General features: G+C 44.8%; 1 protein-coding gene across 1 annotated transcript in view; it reads right to left on the reverse strand.

Moving 5' to 3' along the window:
• The window catches only part of FRAS1 (Fraser extracellular matrix complex subunit 1), a 399,170-nt gene that overhangs the window by 15,262 nt on the left and 360,300 nt on the right, over positions 1 to 23,608 (reverse strand). The window contains exons 60-69 of the mRNA XM_032883154.1: positions 20,560 to 20,716; positions 18,437 to 18,637; positions 16,682 to 16,869; positions 15,184 to 15,459; positions 12,669 to 12,901; positions 10,609 to 10,769; positions 8,485 to 8,699; positions 5,158 to 5,308; positions 3,646 to 3,753; positions 2,126 to 2,285 (exon numbers count right to left, since the gene is read on the reverse strand). Of these exons, the coding sequence (XP_032739045.1) occupies positions 2,126 to 2,285; positions 3,646 to 3,753; positions 5,158 to 5,308; positions 8,485 to 8,699; positions 10,609 to 10,769; positions 12,669 to 12,901; positions 15,184 to 15,459; positions 16,682 to 16,869; positions 18,437 to 18,637; positions 20,560 to 20,716 (1,850 nt within the window). The remainder of the gene's footprint in view (positions 1 to 2,125; positions 2,286 to 3,645; positions 3,754 to 5,157; positions 5,309 to 8,484; positions 8,700 to 10,608; positions 10,770 to 12,668; positions 12,902 to 15,183; positions 15,460 to 16,681; positions 16,870 to 18,436; positions 18,638 to 20,559; positions 20,717 to 23,608) is intronic.

The raw sequence follows: 23,608 nt of genomic DNA on the forward strand, positions 1-23,608 counted from the left end.
AAATCCTTCATTTTCCCATGGCACTCCCACTTTCTGACATGTTCTGCTATGCTTTTTACTATGGCCACGTTTTGTGTCTTTGTATTTCACTGTAAATGCTGTGAGCATCTTTATTTTGTCCACGGATGCGTCCTCGTGCCCAGAACCTGCCCTAAGGCGCAGTAAATAAAATGCTCAATAAATATTTGTTGAACAAATGAATGCAGGACAAAGTACATGGCTTCCCAACCCCACAGTCGTACTTTTATCATCCCTAAATATGATTTAGGTCCATTTCTTCAATATCCCTGCAAATACGCCAAACAAGGCCCTAGAGGTAGGTTTTGAATTCTGTAGGTCTCCTCCTCTCCTTCCTGAGAACTAGACCTTTCTCATTGCATCATGGAGCACGGGCTGCCCACCTCCTCCATGAAGCCTTGTACAGCTCCCAGCCCTCCCTGAACAGCGATGGTCTCCGCGTTCTGTGCCTCTCGCATTGCACGTGGCACAGCAAGCTGGATGCTGTTCTACACTTTACCGTTTATCTATATATTTTTATCTCCTTTCCTTAAACTCTTAAGGGATGCTTATTCAGGACCTACCACACACTAAAACCTGCGTCTCTGGGGATTCAAGATCAATCAGGCATGCCTTTACCCTCGGGGAGCTCACAAGCTGATGGAAAATGCGACCCTACTTTGAGCACGTCACATGAGCTGCGTTCCAGTATAAGCTGGAACAAAGTGGGAAGGGGAGGAGGGGTTTCCAGCACTGCATGGAGAGTCAGGGAAGGCATCACAGAGGGGTCAGCATTTGAGTCTTCGAGCTGGGGCTCCAAGGAGTTCGAGGTCTGCAAGACGGAAGAGCAGGGAGGGCAGAGGGAACTGCAAAGGCCAGGAGGTACTGACGGGCGGGTGGGTTCCGGGGTTGGTGAGATATTTAATGCGGTTCAGAAGGTTGGGTTTGAGATGAGGCTGGAGGGGAGGGCACGGGCTTTGAATAAAGAATTTGGACTTTATCCAGGAGGCCGTGGGGAGTCAGCAGAGGATGTAAAGAGGACAGTTTCTGTGTCTATAAATTAGGACAAAGTACGTGTATGATCTCATGGGCTTCTAGAAAGCAGAGCCTTTGAAGTTTATTACATATTGATTTCAAAGGAATCATTATTAAGAAAATATCTGATATAAAACCTAAAATTCACAAAGAAATCTTTTTGAAAGTGATTCTTAAGACAACCTGCTACGTCTTAACTAGAAAGCTGGAACAAGAACTTCATGCTAAATACCAGTCTTAATTTCATGATCTAGAAAATGGGATGATAACATTTATGATGGTTGCCTCATTATCCTTTTCATGGTAGTCTTAATAGTGTTTCTCCTATTCTTCCCCTTTACAAATGAGATACTTTACGTATTTAACCAATTCCTATTCTACCTCTATTTTGGGTGTAGGAGAGAAATAAATCTTATTATTTATTTTACAGAGATTGGACCATAAGGGGTGCCATCTGGACCTGATAACCAGAGATCCTGGATTTTGAACTAGTTGCAGTGATTGGATGGAAATTTTCTTATTATACTAAGGTTTAAAAAAAATGGTTTTATTTATTTATTTTAGAGAGAGAGAAAGGAAGAGAGGGACAGAGCATGAACAGGGGGGCGGGGGGCAGGGCAGAGGGAGGAGAGAATCTCAAGCAGACTCTGTGCTGAGCGTGGAGCTTGACCGAGGGCTCAACCTCATGACCCTGAGGTCATGAATGGAGCTGAAACCAAGGATGCGTAACCAGCAGAGCCACCCAGGTGCCCACCAAGGTATTAATTAGATGTGTTTTCCAGGCAGATGTGTCCTGGGACTAAACTCTAGCCTACAGGATGTAAATAGAAGTGATATGCAGCCTTCCTAGTCATATCCGTGTCGTAAGGGTGACCACCTCCTCATCTACGCAGCACGAGCTGATCCGACTGACTTTGTTTCTTTCTCTACTTGTCAAAGGGTCATTTCTACCCCTCCCCTTAAAACGGAAATCCAACTTCTGACAAAAAAAAAAAGAAGAAGAAGACGACGACGACGACAAGGCCACATATCCCAAGGCTCTGAAAGAGACTGAGAGCGTTTCAGGTCTCCCCAAGCCCCAGCCCGCACCCACCTGTTGTAGGAGCTCGTGGCTCTCCAGAGCTGATACGGGGAGTCGAACGTCTGCGCGCTCCACAGCAGCTGCAGCTCAAACTCGACGCCCCCCAGGTGGTCCGGAGTCAGTATGAATGACCTTGCGTCCGGCAGGCTGTGGTGCTCCGTCACAAACTGTCCTGTTCACGGGGAAGCAACACACTTCACCGCGAGTCTGCTCGGACGTGAGGCGAACCCCTGCTAAAGCCTGCACCGCATTCATATCCTTCCACCAAACAAGTAAGGTTGTACCTTCCCCTCACACCTTAGGATCGCTCCACCCTGGCTGGACGGCACGGCGCACCCTGGCCTATCAGCCGACTCACGATGGACGCTATGGTCACACGACTTGTCAAGACCACCAGTGTTCCTTGTGAAAGTGGTGTGTGTGTATTCACAATAACAGGGGTCCTTGTGTGGCAATGAGTGTCAAGGACACTTAGTTTTGAATTCCCAAAAACATGTTTCTTCAAGATATTTCTTAAACAGAAATATCAGTTTCAGATTTAAAAAATTACATTTAGGGGCGCCTGGGTGGCTCAGTGGGTTAAGCCACTGCCTTCGGCTCAGGTCATGATCTCAGGGTCCTGGGATCGAGCCCCGCTTCGGGCTCTCTGCTCAGCGGGGAGCCTGCTTCCCCCTCTCTCTCTGCTTCCCTCTCTGCCTGCTTGTGATTTCTGTCAAATAAATAAAATCTTAAAAAAAATTACATTTAAAGCCACTCAAGTCCTCAGTAGAGGGAGATGATTGTAAACATCATTGAAAAGGTAAAGGTTACTCAGCAGGACACTTCTACTCTTTAAAAACGCAGTCATATAGTGTCATGAATAAATAGAAGTAGACAGACTTCTAGACTGAGAGACGAAGAAAATGTAACAGCCAGAATGTAATATGTAAATACGGATTGGACCCACATTCCTCTTATGTAAACAGATATAAACTAATATAAAACAATATAAAAACAAACGGCAAAGACATGTGTAAGGCAAGAGAGGGAATATGAACAGGAGCTCGATACGACTGGACCAAACTTAAATATCTTGGATGTAGTGACAGCACTGTGACACGTAAGAGAACACCTTTGTTCTGAGCAGATGTCGACTGAAGGATTTAGGGTAACCTGACATGAAGTCTGCAACTTCTTTTCAAACGTGGTTCAAAAAAATGGGTACGCGTGTGTGTATGGAGGCATACCTATAAAGTAAAATGTTAACAATTGTTGGCTTTGTTTTTCTTTGCTCTACTCTTTTGCCTTTTGTTCATGTTTATAATGTTTCTCTTTTTAAAAGATTTTATTTATGCGAGAGACAGAGAGTGTGAGAGCATGAGCAGGCAGGAGGGGTAGAAGGAGAGGCGGAAACAGACTGTGGAATAGGGAGCCCAGTGTGGGCCTCGATCCCAGGTGAGCCAAAGGCAAACACTCAACCGACTGAGCCACCCAGGTGCCCCTGTCATGTTTCTTAATAAAAAAAATTGAGGGAAAAACTGCACTGATATTACCTCTGAATTTGGCATGGGTCTTGAATTCAATGACGAGACGGCCGTCCTCTCGAATGTAGATTCTTATTATCTGAAGCCTGGCAGAGAGCACGCTGTCTGTCTGGATTCCTGGGCAGGCGACCATACACCAAACATCCAGGTTAGAGAACAGAGAACATCTCCGAGATAGGAGCCTACATGTGAGTTGTCCCAGTGATACCTCTAAGTAGAGCCACACAGTCATTTGAATGTAAGTTAAGAAAAATTTGTATATTCATATGAACACAGAATGTATTTAGACACATTTGCCAATTAAAACTGTGTAACAGTTCATTCTACTTGGGTTTTTGTTTTTTGTTTTTGTTTTTGGTTACAGTTCCATTCTCCTTGACATAGTTTCTTCATACCTGAAAATGCCACAGCCCAGAGTCAGGGCTCTAGCCCATTGCTCAAAAAAATTAGTCCTTAAACTTCTTCCTTTCAACTTTACACCAGGATGTGATGACAGTGCATCTGCTTCAGACTCTATTTACTTTTCCTCATGAGGACACCTTTCATGACCCAACAGAACCATAAGAAATGTCCTGGTGGCTACATTTAGTATTCAAACCAATGGATGATTCAAGATTAGCTTGTAGAAGCCCAGCCACATATGGCATGACATGAGCAAACCACAGCTTCCGGGGGTAATTACAATCATGATGCTCAATGGGTTCGGTATGACCCAAAACTAAAGGGTAAACAAAGGAGGGGGGAAACAACATTCAAAAAGAACCCCAAAGCGTAAGAAATTATCTGATCCAGAATGTGAAAACTTCCAGGTTATTTTCCTAAGAGAAATATGAAACAAATGATTTAAGTTCAAATCACTCAACAGAAAAAAAGACTGTACTTTCCATTACTAGATATGAAGCCCTACCTACTGGGCATTCCTGGAGCTGTTTAGTAGCTCAGATCAAGGAAATCCCCTCCAGGGAGGCCAAGAGGGAGAGCGGGAGCAGCAGAAGGAAGGGGAGATCAGTCTGGGGCATCGTGGGGTAGCAGTGGGAAAGCTGGGGAACAGGAAGAGGTGTGAGCTCGTAGCTGAGGGGCTGTCACCAGTAGATGGATCTCTGGGTCCCCATGTCCATATATGCTGACACTGGAAGGCTTCCAGGGATTAAAAACTCAATCCAGATAGCTAGGGACCCAGAGTAGAGGAGAGCAAGTGACAGATAGATTCATATACTGCCTGTTAGGGGTTCAGAGGTATCCTCCTGGAGTATAGTCATGTCATTTGCTCCTAGTTAAAAATGGTGCGATTTGTGGCATTTAAGAAGCAAAAGCGTCTTCGAATCAGGTGCATGGGAGCGGAAAAATATATCAAATCAATCTGGTTCACTTTGTTCATTCGGCCTGAGGGGCCGCCCTCCTCTGACTGTCTGCAGGACAACGGGATGAGGAATGGAGCTCCCGTCAGAAGTCACTACTTGCTACCTCGTTTCATCTTGCTTGAACATAAGGTCGGGAGAGTTGAGATATCAATGGGTGTACCTGTTCTCCACAGAACGGTGTCGTAGAAGAAGGAAAACTCCATTTCGGTGTGGTGCTCCAAAGAGGCCCAGCCCCTGGGGGCTGTCACGTAGATGTAGGACACATAGAGCGGCACGTGGACGGTCAGGAAGGACTGAGCGGAGTCTCTCACCTGCCAAGCAAATGGTGCGCGCACAAAGGGTTATTTCTTCCCTGGGATGAAGAGGCATATGGTTATGACATCTCAGTTCAACTTTTACTTCCTCATTTAGCCACTGACTCACTCAATAATTTCTTTTTAAATTTTAAAAAAGATTTTATTTATTTATTTGTCAGAGAGAGAGAGAGAGAACAGGTAGGGGAGACAGCAGGCAGAGGGAGAAGCAGACTCCCCGCTGAGCAAGAAGCCCGATGCGGGACTCGATCCCAGGACCCTGAGAGGAAGGCAGAGGCGTAACTTACTGAGTCACGCAGGCGCCCCTCAATCAATAACTATTGACCAAGTGCCCACGACATGCTAGGTGCCCAGGCACCAGACTGACCTTCCTCCTCAGCAGTGAGAAGCCCTTATGGAACCCACAGTCTAGTAAGGCAATGCATACATTTTAAAAATAAAGAAAGGGACGGGAAGTGCCCAGGAGGCTTCTTTTATAGGCTGACGCGGGAAGGCTTCTCTGAGGAGGTGACACCTAAACAAAAACAATTCTGAAGACTGAGAAGGATATTTGCTTCCACTGTTCAATTGCTGGAAGACTTGACTGAGACTTTAAAAGTAACAGTTATTCCCAAAGGATTAAGACATAGCCCCTCGCTGACCACACTTTCTGGTGACCTGTAGGAGAGTCCGAATCAACCCTAATTGGACAGACGCCCAAGTCCGGACCCTTGGGATGAGCGTGTGGCTGACGGGGATGTTTTAGTGAGTAGTCACATCTCTCGCAACAGGAACTCAGGTCATGGGACTTGGATATTGTATCTCGGAAACTTAGCCACACACAGTTCAGAGCTGCACATGCTTGTGTAATTCCCCGTCTCACTACGCCTCACTGAAGAAGTTTTGAAAAGGCAGCACAGCACACTTCCAAGAGATTAGTTCTTCTAAGGGGATTCCTGTTACTGCCATTAATTAATGGCTCAAAAAAATTTTATTTTACTATGCAATGAACAAAATTGGATAGAAAGATAACAAAATACAAGCAGAAGTTTTCATGGGGAAGGTAATTGTGTATACGTGTGTATGAATGCGGGACTTGATTTATTCATTTTGTATTTCCCTCTGTAAACATATTTCTTTGATAATAAAAAAGCTTAGTTTGAAAAAATTTTATTTTTGTCATTGGTAAAATGCTATAATATACTCTACTATGGAACTTACATTTTTCTTTTGTTTTCAAACACAATGTAAAGTGTTTCCTCGGGTAGTTTAGGAAAATGTTTCATCAATATTTGGGACATCAACATTTTCTTTTTCTACAAAAGTTTTTCATATTCAGTGGTGTCAGGGATTCAAGGTTTGATTCCAAATGTTTCAAAAGACTCTGCTAATTCCATATTCATTAAAAAATATCTTTTGAAATGTTTTATTCTGTTTTCTTTGGAAAATTTTCAGATTTTCTCTGGACCTCACGCCACATTCTGTCCCTTTAGTACACAGGCTTTGTTAAAAACATATGGTCCAATCTCAGGATTGTTGATATTAGACCCTCAATAATTATTTAGTTGATTGGAAAAACTAATTTTCCCTCCTCTGTTTTTGCTTTCTATTCTTTATCCCTCATGATATTACTTGCTAATCCTTAAAAAAAAAAAAAAAACACCCAAAAAACCAAACCTTGACAACTGCTTACCACATACCTACACTGTGCTAAGTACCTTCCCATGCTGAGATGATTGACTACAATTTCAGAAGAGATTCAGAGCAGTTATGAGAGGGAAAGACATGAACTAGGGCTTGGTTGTAAATTCTACATTCTTTCTACCATATACCAGCTGTTTCAACCATTTTTGAAGAAACAGACTGCAATGAAGTACTTCTGTGTATCTATCCTATGTTGGTTTAAGAAGTGGGGCATTTATAATGAGAAATCTTAGTCTTTGAGATTTTTAGGCATATTCTGAACAAAAATACCCCAAAATGTAATTAGAGTAAAAACCATGGAGAACACAGAATACTAAATTTTGAGAAGCCAGAGGAGGAACCCATCACTTAGTTTTGCATTTTGGGGAGCTGAACTTAGGTCATGCAACTGCAGAAACAGAAACCAACCTAAGAATGCCTTCATTTTCCATTCGGTAGAGGGCAGTAGTGCACATGAAATGAGAGTGAACCAAAAGGAGAGGCATTACAAAGAAACAAAAACATTTTAATCAAAGACAGGGTCCCAAAATAATTACTCTAAGTGCTTCCAGAAGTCCCTCTTTCCTATTCAAATCTGATTTGAAATGAAGAACAAACGTCACTTTTAGCTCACTGAGATAACCGCTCATCAGTGGGTACAATCTGCTTTAGATTTAATTTTCCCATGAGGATCCGTTAGCCTCATCCCTTTGATAGGACTGCCCTCCTAGGATGATGGCTTCTTACTAAAATTCTGTCACTCGTGTTTAGTAACTGTTAAGAAGTGTCGGGGCACCTGGGTGACTCAGTCGGTGAAGTGTCTGCCTTGGGCTCAGGTCATGATCTCTAGGTCCTGGGATCAAGCCCCACATTGGGATCCCTGCTCAGTGGGGAGCCTGCTTCCCCCTCTCTCTGACCCTCCCCCTCACTTGTATTCAACCTCTTGCTCAAATAAATTTTAAAAGGTGTCCATTTTTGCAAGGTTGTCAGTTCGGTACAGGTTTGAAGTAGGCATGAAATCAATGTGTTTTCAACAATTCTCTCCATAATGCTTAGGAAGAGAGCGGCTCTATTTGTCTTCTGAAAGGGCGCACCTCCTTTCAACTTATTTCCCCACACACGGAAGAGAATACATCTACTCTGTAATAACTTTACCATCAAAAGTAAATCCTTTTGGCTTTCCACAATATACCTAGAGGGGAAAAAACATATATATATGGAGAAGTAAATATTAGATTCTTATATAAGTGGCTGTGCCAGACAGTAAATTTTTTCCACATTAATTTTGACATTTTCCACATTCTTTTTCCAAGGAATTGATTTAGCAGACTTTGGGGGGGCTCCTTCTAGCCACCATGCTGCTCAGGGACTTAAAGAAGACTCCCTTGGCTTCCCAGTTCTTAGGGGCCGCTGGAAGCAACATCCTAACAGAAGTGCTTTCAGGAACAAACGAGGTTTCCATACAGCACTCAGGTGTGCGCCCCCTTCCCAGAAGCCCCCGGAACACCCACCTGGAAGTCGGCAGTGACAGACCCCCCGCAGACATCAATTAACTCGGTCATGTCATAATAGGCATCAAAGGTCCAGACGCAACTCTTGAGGTTCAGGTGTTTGTAGAGCTGGATGGTCTTGGGCTCCCGGACGCTGGGGTCAAATTGGAAGGGGCGGTCGTATCCAGGCCCCAGGGCCGTGCTGTCATAGACCCTGTCGTCCAGGAACCCGGCCTCTGTGCGGGGGGAGGAGCGAGGAAAAGTGACTCAGTCTGTGGACATGCCCCTCACTGGCTGCCCGGGAGCTGAGCAGGGAGAAGGGACGGGTCCTTGTGAGACTGAAATAACCCATCCTTCTTCAGTGACTCTATAAGAGAGCAATCCAGGCTCCCAAAACACACTGGGTGAGAAGGCGAGGGGAGCTAGACGACCTGTTGCCTGGGGTTACATAGAGTGACCGAGGTCACAGGTCCTCTAAGAGGCTGCAGGAACCCCAGGAAGAAAGGTGAGCAAATGACACTATCCATGGAGCCAGAGCTCATGGTCTCATGTGTCTTGGAAAAGAAAACACACTGAAACTTTGCAATCAATCCTTGAAGACACAGACTTACTATATGGATAATTTGTTGATGAATTGTTATTTTTTAAGACTGACTTTTTTTTTTTTTTTAAAAACAGCTTTTATGTAAAGACAACAAACGTCTAACTTTCTCCTCCCTCCTATGGTTTCTGAACACTTGGGAAAAAAAAATCTTAATTTGGTGTTAATGAGTAAATAGCTCGCTAATGGTGCCTGACTGAACCTTTCGTGCTGCGGGAAAAGTTATCGGCAAAATTGTCGCGAGAAATACTGCCGAGCAACTGAATTGTTCTAGATTCAGGAAGACCTTAACGCAGCGGCGAGCTAAATACAGATGCGGTTTTAGAGTATCAGGATTAAGGTTCTTTATGGCACTAAGGGCAACCGTAGTATTCTGAAGGAGTCGATGCATTTCTTGGAACGTTTAACACCAGCACGTGGTCCTCTGCCCCCCAAAAGGACTGGGGTCTCAGTTGACACGTGTTGAATTTGTGTTTGAGTAGGAAGAGGAACAAATGTTCAGCCGCTAGCCAGAGCATGTCTTTTCCGGTGGCGGCAGATGTGGACCGGTTAAACGCTCAGGTGTAGCTCAGTGACTTGCAAATAATTTACCCTCAACCAATCTCGACGGGACAAGACCGTCACTCCCTAAGGTGAGGCCTAATGAATGAACGCCACATGAGCGCTCTTCCAGCTTCCCAACTCCGGTAAATGATTCATCAGTTGTCAAGGGAGGAAACGTGTGTTTAACGGGCTCTTGCTCGGGTTAATGGACATGGACAGGATGCTTGGTAGAGTCAAACGTCTGCCCCGGTTAACACGGGGTCGGGCCTCCTTGGCCATCAGCAGCTTCGGTCCTGGACCCGTGGCACGTCGGCTCCTCGGGCCACCCCTGGTGGCCTCCAGTGACGGAGGGAGCTGCAAAGAAGGCCTGCCAGCTGGGGAGGGACGTAGGGTGAGTCGGGCTGATGGCTCTCTCCAGAGCTCCCGGAAGAGTCAGGATTGTGGCCCGACCTTCCCCTCTGCCCAGCTCTGCTTCCTCTCCTTCCCTTTGAAGAATGCTGGTCCCCAGGAGCCACCTCGCACCCCACATTCCATGTCAGCTTCTGCTCACAGGGAACCCATCCTGCAACAGGCGACGTCAGCACATTAGCTTTCAAAGGAGGCCGCAGTAAGGCGACTTTAGTGTCCAGACCCTCCCCCACAGTGAGAGAACCAGCAGTTACCATGACAGCTGCTTTGAAAACGTCAACAGATTAAACCATCACCCCGACGGGTGTCAGTTGTTACCCTCATGTCGCAGATAAGGAGACACTGGTTTGGGGAAGTCCAGCTCTCTGTGTGCGGGAGTGTAGAGAGTGGGACAGGGATTCGGACCCGAGACAGTTTGATGGCAAAGTCCTTGTTTTCCCCCTTTCGCTTCACTGCCTGAGCTGCCTGCGCCTGGCCGCCTGCTAGGCCGCAGATCCTGAGGACGGGGGACAGGAAGCAGAGTTCTCTTTGCTGTGTCCCCAGGTCACAGGCCTGAGCCGGAAGGGGAGAGCCACGCGGAGGCCGTCCCTCACCTGAGATGCCTTTCAGGTCGCGGGTGCTGACGAGATTGGAGCAAACGTGCTGGTGTCTGTAGATGGACTCGGACAACAGGAAATGCAGGTTGTGCAGCGGCATGGTGGAGATGAGCGGCAGCATTCCGTCCTGGTGTGGGATCTGCACGGAGATGTGGATTCTGGGGCAAAAATGGGCAGAGATACTGTTGAGGTGCACACTGGGAACTGCTAACGCGCTACGTGTCTTCCTCACAACTTACTCTGCCTGCCCCAGGGAATCTACCATTTTCCATCCCGAAGCTTCCCAAAGGGGACGATGCACACGTGGGGTCGTCCCCCACCCCTCCCGCCAAGAGCTCCCCTGGCTCAGACCTGATAGCAATCAAGAATCACAATTTTTTTCTCTTCTGTACCAGAAAAGATAACATCACATCCACAAATTACTTTAAAGCTTTCTTTTGCTTTCAATGGAAGCTTTGTTTCCTTGTGAGCTACAGTGGGGTGACAGATAGAGGTGGCGTCTCCTTCTCTGTCACAAGGGGTGTCTGGGGGAGACCGGGGAGGGCTGACACCTATATTTTTTTTACGTATTTGTGCCAAATGACATCACTGAGCTCTTTAAACTCTAAGGTCAATTATTCCTACCCAGGACATTATCTTAGAAAGAGTCATATCCTTCTGCTCCTACTGCCTCCTCCCAACTTAAAGAGCCTTCTCCCCCCTCGCCCCTTCAAGTTCCAAGCGATGTGGGCGGCCCTCACTGGCCCCCATCCGCAGTGCACTCTCCCCTTGTCTACACGTCTCAGAGCTTAGCTGCCTTTGCACGGGGACATCTGTAACTTTCAGACTCTGTTTATCTTGCCTCCCCACAACGATGACAAGGATCATTGCGTTCACTTCTTTTGTGTCTCCAGAGCACGTAGTGTAAAATTCTAAATAAAATACGAGCTTAATAAATATGGGCTAAGACTGCCACACGACAGAACTGTACTTAGGGGCTGCGTTATTTTCGTTGTACAAGTTTAAATTTTCAGCATGTTGATTGAGGGTGCCTTTGAGTTCTTACAGCTTGACTCTTGGAACAAAAGCCCAAGAGACATTTTTAAGAGGAATCAGAATCTTGGAATAGGAACGGGATGTCTCTTTTGCTTAGAAGGGGTCAGTAGTGCCTTGGGCACTTCTGCTACTGCTTTCTAACAAAAGTAAATCTTATTCTGCGAGAAAAAAAGAAATAATTTGCATATTCCTGGCTCCATATTTAAATGTTTTTTTCTCCATGCAAATGAACCCTCTTCTCTGAACTCAGTTGCTCATAAAGGCACACGTACAATTACCACAAGGTTTAATGAATATGTATAATACGCATGAATTCTTTTTTGCTAGGCAAACATGAAAGCATCTCTCTTCCATCAAAATCATGGGAGCATAGGAAAAAATAAAAGCACATCTGTCCAATGACTTTCAATTTATACCGCATTGTTATTCCATTCACTAGATATTTAACAAGTGTTTCTTAGGGGCCAAAAAGCACTGTCCTGGCCAGAGGGGATCAAATAATAATGATAATCATGGTCTCTGCCCCCACCATCAACTGCGGGGACAGAGGGGAATGAATGATGACAACGCTCTGAAAGAGGCATACGTGGGGCCAGGGGAGCTGGAAGGAGGAGCTTCCAAATCAAATTGGGAAAGATGATGAGGAAGTTTCTAGAAGGGCTGTCAGGAGCTAGTAGAGTAGGACCATAGGATTTCACTCCGGTGAGTGGAAGGGGGCTGGGGATTGCAGTCAGGAGCGACCCGGTGGAAGCCCTGGGGACTGGAGTTCAGTGTGATTCTCTGTGGGCAGACTGGCAGGCGAAGTGACAGGCGAGGGACAGGAGGCTAAGAAGATAGGCAAGGGGACGGATTTTAGGGGTTTTTGAAGAATTTAAATTTTCCTGAGGCATTTTTGACCAGGAAATTCCTGAGGCATTTATGACCATGATTCTAAATTTCGCAGTAGCATCACTCGTTGATCTGCCTTATCCGGCAAACACACAAAGGAGAGCCCCTCGCTGTGGACGGCGCCCCGGCCTGACCTGTTAGGATGCTCCTTGTGCTTGACGTCCAGGTACTTCAAGGTGGCGATGAAGGACTGTGCCTGGAAGCCCCTGGCTGTCCCGGCCACCACGGGGGTGTGGCAGATAGCACTGTCTGTTCCAATGGTAACAATGTTGCTCCTTAAGGGGGTGCCCACGTGGCCCACCTTGTCTACAGCCTTTGCCACACAACGCACGTGGAACCGCCGGCTGAAGTAAATGCTGTCCAGGACCTACCGGGAAAGATAAAGTACTTGAGACGTGTGTCTGTTCCTCAAAGAGCTCCTGCCACTGTATCTTCTGGACGATATGACACAACCAGTCTCTGGTACAGGGTTATCTGTGCAGACCATCCGTCATCCGTCTGTCCATCCATCTATCCACTCATCTATCTATCTGCTCATTCCTTCACCACAAAACTGCTGACTTTCTCCCAGGAGCCAGGCACTAGGGACAAAGGAGTGAGTATATATAGCCTAAGGCCATGTGTCAGACCAGGAGCAAGTAGACAGATGGGAACAAGAGCCCAGAGATGACCGGCCACGGTGATAGCATCATTCTCTTTGTCGATTAGCTTTAGCATAAGGACCACTCGGCTAGTTTCCAGCCCTTCCATTAAGACTGGTTGGCCTCCAGGTCACTTTTGCTGAGGATATAGTGTCAGGATACTGAAAAGAGAGGCTTCCTTCCCAGGAGTTCTTATTTTCCTTTCTTTCCCAGGGCTAGTCCCTCCCCTCAACCCCGGCCTAATGACCACACACACTGGAAAGGTTGTAATAACAGGAAGAGTTGAAGTTGAGAACTTGGCCTCTGACACCTACTGGCCTTTGAAGGTCCTTCGACAGATTCTTTCATGTTCTCAGACTTAGAGAAGCCATAAGAATGCTTAGCTCAGGCTCTGCACAGACTACATGGGTCACCACAACTCTCTAGATAATGTGCACATACACGTAGGGAAGTACATAAGAAGGAAAATTAATTGGTAGTTCTGTGTGCCATAGACCTCCCACAAAGCAATCATACAAACTTATAAATTCTACCCATGAAAACAATTTTCACTGAAGTCCATTAAAAATTAAAGAGGATTTTTCCATTAAAATTGTTTTAATTAGCTGCCAACGCTTTATTTATTTATTTACACATGAACTTAGTTCAGAAGGGATTTGAGGCCTCTTATATAGATGTACACAATACAATGGTATTAAATAAATAATTGAAGAAACAAAGATAGAGCAAAGGAAACTGGGATAAAAGTATTAGTCACCAAGTCATCGCAAGAAGAAAAACTGAAACATCAACTTGGTTAAGTTAAAAATGTATATTTGGCCAAATCAGACCAAGCTGCCTGCCTTCCTGGTTTTTTCAAAAGAGAATTAGATACTTAGAAAACCATAAGCTGTAAAGTCTTGTCATTTAAGTTTTTAAATGTTATCAGCTAGTTTCAACTAGGTTACTTTGCAAAAGAATTGACTTTTTGTCTTTTTTGAATAAGCTGTGCAAAAAACAATGGATATGAGTGACCTTGCTTCACCCAGAGCCCTCCCACCCATCTGAGCCTCCCCTCCGCCATTATCCCATCTATGGAAGCACTTACTAAAGTGAGAACAAACTGAGAGCTGAATATGAAAAAATCTTGAGAAAGTCCGTCTAAAAGAAATCTCTGATGTCCCAAATTATTAAGTGCACTACTTTTGATCAAAACTGTCGAGGGCTTACTAAGTGCCAGATACCAGGCTGCGGGCCTCCACTGCTTTTAGCTGTCTCTCTGAAGGAGAATGTCGTCACTGGTGTGACGAGCAGTCCCCACAGTGCGCTCTTTCTTAAGGCTGGGAAAACCCTCACTTTTCGTTGCTCTGTGATGGCGGCAGAGGTGTTGGTCTGGTGTCTCGCCTCTTTGAGGACAGCAACTGCGTGGTGAACTTCTCACGCCCTCCTACAATTCTGTATAACACCGATCACTTGAGAAACAACCTATCCTTTGTTTAATCACTGCGCCATCCCTACTATGTGCCCTCAATGTGCTGGGCATGTTAGGCTCCACAAACATGGTAGAAGCCTTGGTCTTCTACCAAGGAGTTTATAAGTTACTACTTACTGAATGCCTGAAAAGATGTGGAAAAAAGTAATCAGTAATTATACCTATGTGAATTTTTTGACTTACTTTATCATTTATAGATCACTTTTATATCTGATTAGTCAATGATTTTGTCAAGTGACTAAGTGGAAGTATTATTTTGCAGATCAGGAAATGCAGACCCAAGGAGGTTAAGTGACCTCGTAACATCACTAGTTAAAAGTAGGCAGAATCAAGATTAGTAAACAGATTGTCTGATAACTAACTTGGATCTCTTTCTACGACACCATATTACCTTACGTATAAGAATAAAAATACCTGTGTATATACTGTGTGTACCTACTTATTTGTTTATTTTATTCCAAATGCCACACAAGAGCCTTAAGGAGCCTGAGAGTTGGAGTGACAAAGAGAAGCACCGGCCCAGACCCACAGACCTACCATGTGGTTGACACTGGTGAAGGGCGTGTTGTCAGTGATGGTTTCAAAGGGTGACCGGGCGCCGTTGCCGTCCGTGGGGGCGGCCACCTCCCAGCTGAACCGCACCAGTGTTTGGTTGACACCGGCCTCGCTGCAACGCTCCCTCATGATGGCATACTTCGGGAAATGGGAGTCACAGGGGGTCACGCAAACCAGCGGGTAGCCTGGGGATGGGGATTTCTTGACTCCCTCCTTGCTCACTTCTTCTACATGGTCATAGTCAGAAAGGGTGACAACCTGAAAAGGAGCAACAAAGCTTCAGACTGGGCTGGCCGCTGGGAGGCTCCTAGAGCTAAGGGTCCCCTCCCTAGAGAGCCACAAGGTCCCTTAACTGCCAGGGATTCTTTAAAATACAACAAAAAGAAAAAGAGAGGTGGGGGGGGAGAAAGAAAGAAAATATAACAGTGGAAGTTTTCATAGTGCTTTGCTAGGCATCCCTAGAAGATACTACAGACCTTTAATGGTGAAGAAGACCCTCCGTCTGCCTGAGCTAAAAGCTTTAATATCTCATTAATCTTATTCCTAAATCAGAGCTCAATTACGCATATGAAAAATACTTTTAGGTTTATGCACCACTGTAACCAAAGCTGTATGATGAATCACAGTTACTAGTTTAAAGTTGCATTAAGAAAAAACAAAATAAATAAAGTTGCATTAAATTATTAATGGTATGCAGTAGTGTATTTGGCAAAACAAAAGCAAATAAAGGGAGAGCGTTTCCTCCACGGTTGAATAAGAGACCCCCTTTGGGATGATTCTTCTACTGTATGAGACTAGCCAGGGAAAGCTAGAAGACTTATTCTGGCTGCTCCATTATGATGGCTTAAATTTCACTTGGCAACCTCCAGGCATTTTACTCCTGATTGTAAAGTCAGGGCATTCGTTCTACACATCCCCAAACTGGGGAACTGGGTACTGCGCTTCTGCAAATACTTAACTCTATGCATTGGCATGTATGGGGGGGTAAGAGCCATGGGGTAGCATTACTTTTTTTTTTCCCCCTTCTTCTAGGTCCCACCAAAGAAATGAGAGCAATTGCATTATGCTTCCCATGTTTATCAGACTAAGGTGTCAACATGGTTTGGTCTTACTGAAATGTTCAAACAGGGTTTCTCATCCTCAGCACTATGGACATTGGTGCCAAATAATTCTTTGTTGTTGGGGCTGTCCTGTGCATTGTAGGATGTCTAGCAGGGCCCCTGCCTTCTACCCACTAGATGCTAATAGTACCTAGTGTGACAGTCGTGACAACCAGAAATGTCACTAGACATTGGCAAATGTCCCCTGGAGGTGGTGGCCCAGGGAGGGGATTTGGGAAGGGAAGGACGAGATGGCTCCTGGTTGAGGGTCACTGTGTTGGAAGAATGAAGTCGGCTCCAGAAGGCCTGCTCCTCTCAAGTTACCATCTACTAGTCACTAGGACATAAAGGCAGCAACCCCTTTGGGTCAAGCAACTCACGATGGGCGGTGCTGGCAATATGAGACTGCCCGCTGCCTCCTGGTCTAGAATCGTCACCGTGGCAGTGGTCACATCTCCAAGAACTGCTTCCACTGGGTCATCTGGGCCAAGGACTAGGGAGAAAGATTCATGCCATTCCCGGTCTTCATTGGCTAGGATCTCGACTTTAAAAAAGATATGGTCCACACCTTCACCAAGGACAGAACAGAAAGAGAGCAGAGGTTCTCATTAGCCGACCTGCCTTAGACAACGCAGGCTGGTACCGCTGAAATTTCATATTATAATATGCCCTTTCCTTTCAGAGGTTTTCGATAAACACGGTGGCTGCTAATCACTTGAGTCCTGTCTCCAGGGAGAAATCTATTTTAGAGACCAAACTCCACTAGAGGCTCAGTTTTGCAGACTTCCTATCCAACACCATATGAGGATTAATGGGCCCTGCCTGATACGAGCTGGTCGTAATAAAAATCTATGATCCAAAATACACTCCACCCTGGTTATGAGGTTTTTTGCTTAATTTTTCTTTCCCTTTACACTTAGGCATGAGCCCCTGCGTGGCTGTGAGCACTTGCACACACAGACACCCCTCAGGACTGTCCTGAGAACCAGGATCTCAAAGGCGTCCTACAAGGCCGTCCCCACCAAGACAGTAGGGGATGGGTTTGGCGGCCTGGAAGGAGGTGTGTTAGGGCCGTAGGAACTGCCTTCCCTTCCTGTCAAAACGATTCTCTGGGGGGGCAAATATCCCTGGCAGTGGTTAAGTTTCCCTTCTTCCTTGCCTACAAAGACCTGGGCTGGGCTGTTTCCAAGACCTCTCTTCTCTAGACCCTTGTACAGAAAAAGAAAAAGTAAAGACACATGGAGGAACGGTCCTGGTGTGGACGCGGAGGAAGGGCTTCTACCTTTCCGGCAAACGCCAAGCAGATGCACACGGGTTGGAGACAGAAGCCCTTTAAAACTCCGTGGAATGAGGCATCAGAGATCCCTCCCCCCACATTTCTGAGGGGGTCACTTCCTCCCTGCACCTGCCAAGACGTCTCTGGAGAGGCCTTCTACCACTGCTGCCCACTCTGACTCTATCATAAAAGGCGCCAGGACCCACACCGGTCTGTTCATCTCACATTGCTCCAGGAAGTTCTGTGAGAAAATCTAGCATATAATTCAAGTTCTTCTCTGTCTCATTTCTTCATCAAACCACCATATAAGAAAGACAGACAGCTACCTGTGATCTGAATCTCATCTTTCTCTCTCTCTTCTCTGACTCGTGTCCATAGTTCCCTCTAGAATAAACCTTTTCTGGAAAACTCGTAACAGGGTATCCCGTCTCCTAGCACATGTTCAACCAGAGGAGCACAGAGATTGTGCCTTCTGGATCTGAGTCATCCCTGAAGGACCCGGCACACTGCCTTGTACCCGGGCTTTACGGAATGATGGTGGTGATGTTTGTTCTTTAAAATCAAATGCATCTATGACTCAACCAAGTCATAGGCTCACAACAGCCAAAACATCCTTTTAAATGAGCCCAAATCAGAAGCATGTTCTGAAGCAAGGGACCTCCTCTCGTTCTTTCTCAAAGCCACTGTTACCGACTAAAGATTTTAAAGACTCCTGGAGAAGCAAACGTGCGCCTAATGAGTACTTCATGCTCAGTCAGTACCACTGTTTGTCTCTTTTCTGCTTGTTCTTTCCTTCGAATACAAGATATTTGCCCTTCTGTCAAGTAAAACCCACAGCCTGGGACTGGCGTTCAATTACCGGGACTGAACTTCAAGACTCTGCTCTTTGGGTAATAATCCACCCCAGACTGGGCAGACCCGTCCCGCGTGCTGCAGCGAATCTTGGACGTCCTGTTCTGATCTCCTCGGCGGATCACCTTGATGTTCAGGAGGGCGATGGCGTCTGGCCCCGACGGTTCCCGGACCTGGTATGCAGCTTCTTCAAACTCAATGGTAGGGGCTAAGGAAACAGGGTTAGAAAGACAAGAGCAAGTTGGAGAAGCACGAAGGATTCCAGTCCCCTGAAAACACCTTACAAAGGCAGGAGGGAGCTTTCCACGCTAGTAAGCAACACGAAGGAAAAATGGCTTGCGGTCATAAAAATCAATCCGTTTTTACTCCTCAGTAAAGCTTTGTGGAAGGAACTTATTTATGATTCTGCGGGAGTTGCTCCTCACAGGTTCCTTACTAAAAACAATAGTGGGGGAAATATTTTTAAGCACTTTGAAATGCATGATGTCCATGTTTCCATCTGGGCAGTACAGCTCACAAAATGTTTTTAGATTCACACACTTGTCAGGGGACTGAGACAGAGTAAGCCCTTGATAAATACTGATCGACCGATTGCATGAATCAACTCGTTTTCATTTATGAGATATGAATTTCTAAGTTTTATAATTTATCTCACTTATACCTAAACTTCCCAAGTCTATCTCTCATCTCTGATCTGAGTCCTTCTTCCCAGAGCCCTCATGCCTCCCTTTCCTTAAAATTTTCTAACTACTCATGGGTTATTTAGTTAAAAATGAGTGGTTTTCATGAAGAGCACAAGACTTCCTAGCCTAATCTGGTTTGAGGTACTAGTCTCATTGCTATGAAGTGATGAATACGTTGCTTTTTACAAAAATTTCAAATTGTGCCTTCTTTTCCACTATATTTTCATGGGGAACGGTGAGGTGGTAGTTGTGGATAGAGACAAAAAATGTGAAAATTGAGAGTAATTACAAATTTTACACCACTTCTAATATACTATAATATTTTGCAGATATTTCTAGAGTCTCTGTTCATTTTCCTCTTTCCTCTCAGAAAATCAATTCGTCCTAGTCATAAAAGAGAAGCTTCTTTGGAGACTTGGTAATTTTTGATGAATGCTCCTTGGAACTTGGGAGAGTCACTTACAACCTCTCTGAGCCTCCGTCAGGTTTCCAGGTGACCGGGAGGGGTTCACTTCAGGATCTAAGCCTGAGTCCCCGGATAAAGGACGAATCCAGCTTCAAGGCTGGCTTTTCTTATTTTACCCAATGTCCACAGTAGTCCTGATTTTATGTCAGAAACTCTGAGAGTGTCACTAACTCTCAGGTAGATTCTAGAATCTGATAAAATAAGGGTTACAAACAGTTTTGCTGCTGACAGCTGTGTAACTGAGAGCATAAATTATATAAATTTGCTGAGGCTCAATTTCTTCAGCTGTAATACAGGGATTCTAACGCCTCCCTCAGGGTTACCGTCAGGATAAAATGAAATAATATAACATGCTTAGCGTGGTTCTTGGTCTACGGTAACATAAAAACACCGATTACTATTCGTAATATTACCCATTCCCTCATTAAAATATCTATCTGAATAAAACAATTTTGTCCCAAGTTGAAACAGATTTGGTTTTGTTTTCCCTAGTGCCAGGGGCATTCTTTGCTGATACCTGACTCAAGAATTTAAGATTTGGGGGGTTAATAGGCCAAATCAATTAGAAGGAAACTGAGAAATTAGACTTTTCTGGGAAGGTAGCAGTGTTTAAATTAGTTCATTGGATTCAACGGATTCTGATCGTATTTCCAATCTGGCTTCTGAACTGCAGTGACTTACATAGGTTTTATTCTCTTTCTGCCTTAGTGTCTCTGTCCTAGCTTGTAAGCATACTCCTTCCTTATCTCTGGGCCAAGTGGTGGGGCATCATGAGATGAAGAACTGCTACCGCCTTCCTGGGACTGCAGGAGAGTGATGGCTAGCTGCCAACGGTTTATATAAATACTCTGAGACTGTATCAGTAGGCACTTTTATGGCACTTTCATTTAAAAAAAAAAACACCTATAATTACATTATTAGTAACACATCAGTTCATGTTCTATCAACCAGAGAGTAACGAAAGGCAGTAGCGACTGTTACCGTCTTCATCATTGGATATGGTGACGGTGGCCACGTTATTCTTCCCGATTCTGGCTCCGCTCCAGTGGTTTCCAAGAGGATGGCCAAGGTAGACCCTGAATTGTTCCTCAGGCTCAAACACGGAGTCATCATGGATAGAGACAGTACAGTTCTTCATCTAGAGCCAATGCCATGAGATAGATTAAAATCTGCACTGAAAAATCAGTACCTTTCGTGCTTTTCCTAGAAAATGATTTTTCTTCTTTGCGGCATCAAAGAGTCAACACAAATTTGAAAGGTCTCAAACCATTTTGTTTGTAAAACAGAATATTTAAATCTAACAGTTCATGCCCGACAGGGACATACCTATGTGAGGAGCCTCGTATTAGAATATTCCAAACCACTCAGAATGATTGGTTTTGTGGAAAAACAAGATCAATAAAACAACCCAGTGCAATGTACCTGCAGGAAGCCTGTGCACTTTCCCTGAGCAGACCTAGGCATATGTGTGCGTTCTGAAAGGTGCAGTTTGGATAATGGGGTGAACACATGCATTAGGCTTCCTGGGCAAGGCTGAACAGTGGTCTGTTCCCTTGGTGGCAACTGACGGGTTTTAGAAGGAACTCAGAAAGGCTCCTCTGATACCTCTCCGTGCCGCAGGACTCTCAAACGCGCTGTCAAATGGGGTCTCATCGGAACACTGCTGAATTCCCAAAGTCTGAGAACACAGCCTAAATCCCTGCTTGACAGGAGGAAATCAAGGGCTTCTCACACTGATTATTCTCTACTGAGGACTGTATTCTCAAGAAAACAGAAAATAAGGCCAAAGCATTTTAGATGACGCGGTGACCTCAATGGTAGAGTCACGTGATATGAAGTGGGATTATTTTTAGTCAAACCATGTTAAATCCACTCTGCCACTGTGTTGCAAAGGATCTGCGGGTACAGAGAAGTTGCACTCTCATTCTTCCGAAGGCACAGGAAATGGAAGGAGAGCATTCCTGTAAATGTTTATAGGTAGCTTGCTAACCGGGTTTTAAGCCCCTGAAGAATGTCCCTTTTTTTTTCCTGATAGAAAACATGAACTTAGTAGTGACTCCTCAGGATATCTCTTAAAACAACGACATTCTAGTGAATGACAAGTTTCAAAGACAAACTGCTTAGCACGCCAGAGAAAATGAAGATTCCAAAGTGCGCTTGTGAAGAATGGGAGGTTGTCATGTGAGTAACATATGGATGGTTAGACCGTATTTTCTTTGCAATTTTATTAAATTATAAACTGTCTCTTGGATAAGCAGAGAATCCTCTTTTGAACTTAAGACAAATACAGACATGTAGACTCAAAGCTGAAGATGGTATCTGTTGCATTTGTGTATGTTTTTAAACACACGTTTCAACCTGCCACCAGTAAAATTCCCATAAAATACATAGCTAAGACAGGGTTTCTATGAGTCACGAATGCATAAAAGACCAAGAGCCTAAAAGAAGGCAGCTGTCACTGTTTTTTGGTAGTAAAGATGTACAGGGGAAGATTCTGTGTGACCTGGGCTGGCTAAGAACATCGAATGCTAAACTTCAAAAGGACTAATCATAGGGCAAATATCTGATACGTTTGACTCTACCAGAATTGAAAACTCTGTTCAACTAAGAACACTGTGATTAAAGGTTATAGATAAGTGTCAGGATGCAAAAATACGTTTACATTATCTAAAATGTCTACAACCAGCAAGGAATTAATAATTAGAATATACAAGAAAGACTGCAAATCAGCAAGAAAAAGATAGCAAGGGGGTCCCTGGGTGGCTCAGTGGGTTAAAGCCTCTGCCTTCGGCTCAGGTCATGATCCCAGGGTCCTGGGATCGAGTCCCGCATCGGGCTCTCTGCTCGTCGGGGAGCCTGCTTCCCCCTCTCTCTCTGCCTGCCTCTGCCTACTTGTGATCTCTCTCTGTCAAATAAATAAATAAAAAAAAAGAAAGAAAAAGATAGCAATGCAATAGTAAGGAATAAAGGATAAAAATGACAAATTTACCTAAGAGGAAAGCCAGTTAGCTAACAAGCATATACACTGGTAGTAACTGGAGAAATGCAAATTAAAATGAGATTTAACTATATACATATTAGATTAGCAAAAATTCAAAAGATGAGTACTGTATTGGAGAGGGTATAGGATCATAACAACCTTCAGGCCACTGCTAGCAACTTTCTGGAAAGTGTTCTGACACTATTTTTTCAAATTAAGCCCATACGTGGCCTTCAGTCCAGCACATTTGCCGCTGAGTGTACATCCGAAGACGCTCCCACTCAGGTCTGCAAGAGGACATGTAGGAGGACGTGCCCTCCAGCATTCTCTGCGGTGGCGGCATGTTAGGAGATGACTGGGTGCTGTCTCTGAGGTTCCTCACTGTCTACTGCTAAGAGCGGATGGTTAAAATGTACTAAGTGCCCATCATGAAATATTACATGCTATCTCAGCAACAGATAAGGTGTACACGTAAATGACGTGGACAGATAGTAAAACACCTTACTGAGTAAATAGAGTAAAAGTTTGAAAAAGAAAATTGTTTAATGTATAAATTAAAATCTGCATACAAGACAACTGGCATTTTTAAGGAACAAATACAAATTAAGACGTACGTAAACACAACAGATTGATGAGTTCTCAAGTGGGGAAGAAGTGTGGCTGGAGAACAGGCATAAAATAACGCAAAGTCAGAGAAGGGCCTCGAAGTGACTGAGGGGGCTGTGTGTTTCAAATCAAGAAGGTACAGGTGACTCAATGATCTCAAACTGAAATCCAAAAATGTGGAAATAGGATTCTTGTTCAATATATCTCACTTTGGACATACACTGAGGTTGCAGGCTTCGGTTCTAATGTGGTCATGTTTACTGACTGGAATTTCTCAGGAGTTCTTGTGCCTATATGCCCACTTTTCTGTAACTGCTAAGAAGAGAGCACTTTCCTGCCTTGAATCTGCTCAGTGTCTGCCTACTTGGTCCTATCCTATGGCTTCTTATCAGAATCTATGCTGCCCTGGGACAGGGGCCCAGGTTCTAGAGGATTGTCTCGTCC

The sequence above is a fragment of the Lontra canadensis genome, unplaced genomic scaffold, assembly GCF_010015895.1.
Source record: "Lontra canadensis isolate GAN:19392208 unplaced genomic scaffold, GSC_riverotter_1.0 scaffold1, whole genome shotgun sequence".
Classification (NCBI taxonomy): Eukaryota; Metazoa; Chordata; class Mammalia; order Carnivora; family Mustelidae; genus Lontra; species Lontra canadensis.